Below are 6,905 nucleotides of genomic sequence, written 5' to 3'. Positions count from 1 at the left end.
ACGACTTCCGGTAAAGGCAAGGCTTTTTTATTAGCGACCAAAAGTTGCGAACTTTATCGTCGATGTTCTCTTCTAAATCCTTTCAGCAAAAATATGGCAATATTGCGTAATTATCAAATATGACACATAGAATGGACCTGCTATCCCCGTTTAAATAAGAAAATCTCATTTCAGTAGGCCTTTAAATACAACTAATATAGTTACATTAAGTACTGTCATGTCTGGGATCATGTTTTGTTGAAGTTATGTCCTGTTTGGTTTTTGGACCCTTTTTAGTTCCTGCTTTTTCACTCCCTTGTCTTGTTACCATGGTCACCCATTAGTTTCACCTGTCATGTCATGCACCTAATTTGTTTTGACTCGCGCACCTGTTTAATCACCACAGTATTATTTAAGCCACAGTTGCCAGGTAGGCAGCCTGGCGACATCACCCTCGATCACTCTCTCCCGCCCTCGACGCACCCTTGCTCTATGCCGATGATCCAAGCCCATATCTCGTTCAAAGTAAGTTTTTTGTTATTCATGCCATAGTGCTAGTTTTTTGTTTTCATAGTCAAGTTTTTACGCCTCCTCTGTGAGCACTTTACGTTTGTTCCTTTTTTTTAAATAAAATCAAAATGTCATTACCTTCACGTCGTGTCTGGTCCAATCGCTTTGCACCACGGAAAAACAAACCGCACCTAAGTCCACGTCATGACAAGTACAGTTAACATGTAAGATATTCTACCTCAGCTTACTTTTATTAAGAAAAATGACACATTTACGCTATGGAAAAGTTAAATTGTTTTACCTTCTAACGTTACTTACTTTTATTTAATACAAAAACATATTTACAATAAGTAAATTCACACATACATTCACACACTGATGGCGGGAGCTGCCAGGCATGGCCCTAACCACGACCCATCAGGAGTAAGGATGTAGTACCTTGCTGAAGGACACAACGGACGTGACTTGGATTGCGTAAGCCGGGGATCGAACCAGGAACCCTCAGGCTGCTGGCACAGCTGCTCTACCAATGTAATTTATAGTCTCATGTACAGATGGATGTAAAGTATTGCATACAGTCTCATGGACAAACTTATGTACAGATGTACAAACCCCGTTTCCATATGAGTTGGGAAATTGTGTTAGATGTAAATATAAAAGGAATACAATGATTTGCAAATCATTTTCAACCCATATTCAATTGAATATGCTACAAAGACAAAATATTTGATGTTCAAACTGATAAACATTTTTTTCCCACCAAATAATCATTATCTTTAGAATTTGATGCCAGCAACAAGTGACAAAGAAGTTGAGAAAGGTGGCATTAAATACTGATAAAGTTGAGGAATTCTCATCATACACTTATTTGGAACATCCCGCAGGTGTGCAGGCTAATTGGGAACAGGTGGGTGCCATGATTGGGTATAAAAGCAGCTTCCGTGAAATGCTCAGTCATTCACAAAAAAGGATTGGGAAACGGTCACCACTTTGTGAACAAACGCATGAGGAATTTGTCAAACAGTTTAAGAACAACATTTCTCTACGGGCTATTGCAAGAAATTTAGGAATTTCACCATCTACGGTACGTAATACCATCAAAAGGTTCAGAAAATCTGGAGAAATCACTGCACGTAAGCGCTGATATAACGGACCTTCTTTCCCTCAGGCGGTACTGCATCAAAAAGCGATATCAGTGTGTAGAGGATATCACCACATGGGCTCAGGAACACTTCAGAAAACCACTGTCAGTAACTACAGTTTGTCACTACATCTGTAAGTGCAAATTAAAACTACTATGCAAAGCCAAAGCCATTTATCAACGACCCCCAGAAACGCCGCCGGCTTCTCTTGGACCGAGCTCAGCTAAGATAGACTGATGCAAAGTTGAAAAGTGTTCTGTGGTCTGACGAGTCCACATTTTGAAATTGTATCTTGGAAACAGTGAACGTCGTGTCTTCCGGACCAAAGAGGAAAAGAACCATCAGGACTGTACTAGGTGCAAAGTTGAAAAGCCAGCATCTGTGATGGTATGGGGGTGCATTATGCCCAAGGCATGGGTAACTTACACATCTGTGAAGGCCCCATTAATGCTGAAAGGTACATACAGGTTTTGGAGCTACATATGTTGTCATCCAAGCAGCGTTATGGACGCCCCTGCTTATTTCAGCAAGACAATGCCAAGTCACTTGTTACAACAGCGTGGCTTCATAATAAAAGAGTGTGGGTAGTAGACTGGCTTGCCTGTAGTCCAGACCTGTCTCCCATTGAAAATGTGTGGCGCATTATGAAGCTTAAAATACCACAACGGAGACCCCGCACCGTTGAACAATTTAAGCTGTACATAAAACAAGAATGGGAAGGAATTCCACCTGAAAAGCTTCAAAAACATGTCCCCTTAGTTCCCAAAGGTCTATTGAGTGTTGTTAAAAGAAAAGGTGATGAAACACAGTGGTGAACATGCCCTTACCCAACTACTTTGGCACGTGTTGCAGCCATGAAATTCTAAGTTAATTATTATGTGCAAAAAAAAATAAAGTTTGAGTTTGAAAATCAAATATCTTGTCTTTGTAGTGCATTCAAATCAATATGGGTTGAAAAGGATTTGCAAATCATTGTATTCCGTTTATATTTACATCTAACACGATTTCCCAACTCATATGGAAACAGGGTTTGTACAATCTCATGTACAGTCTTGTATAAAGTCTTATGTACAGTTGGCTGTAAAGTATTGTATACAGTCTCATGGACAATCTTATGTTTGTATAGTCTCATGAATAGTCCAATCCCAAAGCCTACTATCAGCTGAGTGGAGTGAGATTCAGTAAAGGCAGATGACAGCTTGATGAGGTTATCAGAACAACATCATCCGCAAATAGACCAGCTCGTGCCTTAGCACGCGCACGCGCGCACACACACACACACACACACACACACACACACACACACACACACACACACACAAACAACTCCCACAACACACACCATCCGTTCAATGAATGAATAGATTGTACATCAGAGTACTTACAGTACTGCGTTGAAGTGAAGTATTATTTTTTTCAGATAAAATAGCAATCATAAACAAGACACTGCAATGTATACTTGTAACATATACTTGTAACATATACTCGTAACGTATATAACAACGTCAACAAAGCGGAAAATGAAGTGTTTTTTTCTGACTTTTGCAAATGTTAGTACAGTAACATGACAAAGTGCATGATGGACTCAACATACTTTTCGTTATTGGCCAACATGTCCAATATTTACAAGAGAGCTCTATCCTGGAGGATGTACACAATATGAATATACAACAAAATTATTGTCGTGTATGATAAACATAAGTATGGATAATAAGAAGAATACAACATGAGCAGCACAATGAATACTTTTTGTCACATAGAACAATAATTTCATGAATTGGTTCAGGAAGGCCCGATGCTCCAACAATATTCTTACATAATCAATATCTGTCAACATGGAAATAACAGAAATACATATTTATATGACAAAAATTACATGGGAAAGTTATATATCAAATGCTATGCACAGAAAGGAATACATACAAATCAAATCAACTTCAAATACATCATATACTCCAGTTGCCAGCTGCAGTCAGTATATATTGATGTATGGATTGATTAATCTCTTGATTTATGGACTAATGAATCTATTGCTTTAAGATGAATTCATTTGATTGATAGATCAATTCATCTATTGATTTATGGATGAATGCATCTATGGTTGTATGGATCAATTAATATACTAATTTACGGCACGGTGAATTTATTGATTCACGGATCATTGAATTTATTGCTTTAATCCTGCTGATTTAGCCAAGAGTTTAATTTTGCTGTTGCGTTTGAATCTGCTTACAGGAGAAGGAACCATGATAAAGATTAGCAAGAACAAACCTTCTTTGGAAATGCTATTTCTTTGCAAAGTTGACAAACTTGCAGTAGTTTGCAATACACTAAAACAGTATGACAATAATAAAGATAATATGACAAACAGGGGTATTGAAAGTTGGGGCATTTTGAAAGGAAATTAATTCCCATTCCCAATAAATGATGTCCAATGTCCTTTTTCATGCCAGTAAAGCTGATGACAAATTAATGACATGATTAACTGCAACCTGTATTTATAACTTACCTTTGAAAACCAGGGGCTCAGGTTGAAGTTAGTAATTTAAAGAAAAGGGGCCAAAGGTTTGCTGATAAATCAAACCAATGAAAATCCTCTTTACTGTAAGAGTCTTGCCATGACACACACACACACACACACGCACGCACACGCGCGCACACACACACACACGCACACACACACAGCTACACGTGCATGTCTCTGAAAATTAATCCTTTGCTTATAACTACTGTACTTTTCACATCACACCTTGAAGTGATCAGCACATTTTGTGATCATATTCTTGACAAAGAAACAAAAAGTTAAACATAATTCTAGAAGACACGTCTTTACCATTCCTTCGCTACATTGAGACTTCTCAGGTATAAATGTCATCATTACTCATCTTGGCGTCAAACAGCAATTAGAAAATAAACGTACGCAGTGTAATATGTTATAGCTATTTTTGCTCTAATAATGTGTGATTATGTTTAATGTGTGATACAGTGTTGGAATAAAAAGATAATAATGACAGCAACAGTCAGCATGCTTGAAAGAGAACGCTTGTAGTCTATCCCCCGCCCTTGCATTAAACGATAAAATGCTGCAAGATAAATGTGAAGTCGAGTGTTCCCTCACTTATTGCGGTCTCGGTGCATCGCAGATGGGAACCTACCATGAAGTAGTTATGCCCACTCCCTAATGCAGCGTTTGTTATTTTTTTTTAGTCCCATTGACTTCCTGTTTTTTACTTGCTTTGAACCAAAATTAGAACTCTAGCAGTCATGCCTTGCTCAAAAACCACTATGTGGCTAAGCTAAGGTCGCTATCATTTTACAATAGCATTTATTTTATTTTATTTTAGCTCCACAAAATCTTCAGTAAACTCTTAAAAACAGTTTTCACTACGGAGTTATTGAGTGTTGGGGGTGTCAAACTCATTTTAGATCAGGGGCCACATGGAGAAAAATCTACTCCCAAATGGGCCAGACTGGTAAAATCACAGCACGAATACTTAAAAATAAAGACAACTTCAGATTGTTTTCTTTGTTTAAAAATAGAACAAGCACATTCTGAAATTGTACAAATCATATTGTCGTTGTTTTTTTTTTGTTTTTTTACAATTACATGTTGCAGTTAATAGTATATATACTTTTTTGTCATTATTTATATTTTATAAATTATGTGATAATGTTTATCAGTCAACTCATTAGTGTTTATTTTCAATCTATCAAGATAAAAACATTGTATCAAAACCAAATCACAGTATGTTTTTTATATTGTTTGATCATTTTCCTCGACCGATGTACTAACATCATGTGGTTTATTTTGTACAAATGTAGCATCATCTACAAAGATACATACATTTTTTTCCAATCAAAAACTTCAGGGTAATTTTTATACTTGGCAAACTCATCCCGCGGGCCGGATAAAACCTTTTTGTGGACCTGATCCGACTTCGGGCCGTAAGTTTGACACCCCTGCTTTAGCTGATTTGAGAGCTGGCTTTAGCAGCTAGTTGGGTCTACGTTTTATGTTAAAATTCTGTGTTTTAAGAGTGTAGGAGGAGTTTATAAGTAAAAGCAAGTGATATTAATAAAAATCATGAAATAGTCTCCGTCTTTTATCTGTAAGGTAACCAGCGCAATAACCGAGAGAACAGTGTGCTCCACCAGTGCATGTTGGGATGTACAACGTTGGATTTGAGGTGACAAAGCATTAACGCTCCAGCTTCAAAGGCAAAGTGATTATTAGCAAGCGATATACCCTGCAAGTGGTAGCAAAAGACATGTACTAAACATTATGGGATGGCATGGGCTGCATAGATTTAGCGGGCACTAAATGGTGTGCCGGGACTTTCTTTAAGATTTCATGAGTCTTTAACCAGCTGTGGGGGACATTTTGAATCTTTCATTGTGCACATATCAATATGATAAACATATCTGCTAGCATTCTGTGGATGGTAGTAAGCTGATATGTTGTAAAAACTACAATGCAACAAGTCTACAGAGCGCTTTTCCATGCCTCCTAACGCTGAAAGCTACCTCCAAGGCACACTTGAAGTCTGTGCGGATAAAGGGCAGGCGGAGCACAAAAAAAGATGAGCACTTAGTCCAAACGTCGCGTCCGCTTCCTACTCTGCAAATGTCAAATGAAGGCGTGAATGCTAATCGGTCTGTGTCATTCCTTCTTAACTGCAGTCAGCCAGCCCAGTTTCTTGTGTGAGGACGTGGTCTTTGTCCACCCGCGTCTTTGTGTCATAGTTCTGCCGAAGCAACGTGTGGCAGCCACTATGCCAGCGAGTAAATGGCATTGACAGGCGAGGTGGCCTCTGAGCTCTCGTTGCCTTCCGTCTCGTCTTTGTCCTTCTTAACGGTGTACTGTCCAATGAAAGAGCCGTCCTCGTTAAACTGGCCGTCACCACCTTCGCCGTAGTCCACCAGGCTGTCGTCGCTCTCCTTCACGGGTCCTTCCAGAGATGTTTGGCTGCCTTGCAGAGGCTTGTTGTCCTCGTCGCTGCTGCAAGCCAGAAAAAAACATTTCTTCCGTCACGAATAATAATCATGAATAATAGATTAATCATGTATATATTATCACACAACTTTAGTATGCTTAAAGTCCGTTGCTACAGTTATAACCTATTGTGCTCAAGCTGCATTTTTTCTATCTGTGCAAGGACAAAACTTGTTTGAGGGGTGGCCTCAGCCGCAGATCTTATATTTGTTTTAGCCAGCTAACAGCCAAGGACTTCAAGGACCTCAATGAAGACAAGATGACAGTCACACAGACGAAGC

At 38.8% G+C, this 6,905-nt stretch overlaps 2 protein-coding genes across 20 annotated transcripts in view; one reads left to right on the top strand and one right to left on the bottom strand.

The window, feature by feature from the left end:
• LOC133535094 (calcium/calmodulin-dependent protein kinase type 1D-like) overlaps positions 1-6,905 on the top strand; it is a 510,841-nt gene that overhangs the window by 159,244 nt on the left and 344,692 nt on the right. The window lies entirely within an intron of this gene.
• nfasca (neurofascin homolog (chicken) a) overlaps positions 3,022-6,905 on the bottom strand; it is a 179,776-nt gene continuing 175,892 nt past the window's right edge. For 16 of the 19 annotated variants that reach the window (XM_061874515.1, XM_061874518.1, XM_061874516.1 and 13 more), the window contains one exon: positions 3,022-6,630. In XM_061874515.1, coding sequence (XP_061730499.1) covers positions 6,402-6,630 — 229 coding nt within the window. In that variant the 3' untranslated portion in view covers positions 3,022-6,401. The remainder of the gene's footprint in view (positions 6,631-6,905) is intronic. The other 3 variants (XR_009802139.1, XR_009802138.1, XR_009802140.1) reach the window with 2 other exon arrangements.

This window comes from Nerophis ophidion, linkage group LG16 (genome assembly GCF_033978795.1).
Source record: "Nerophis ophidion isolate RoL-2023_Sa linkage group LG16, RoL_Noph_v1.0, whole genome shotgun sequence".
In the NCBI taxonomy this organism is placed as follows: domain Eukaryota; kingdom Metazoa; phylum Chordata; class Actinopteri; order Syngnathiformes; family Syngnathidae; genus Nerophis; species Nerophis ophidion.
This window is presented reverse-complemented; position numbering and strand designations above follow the sequence as displayed.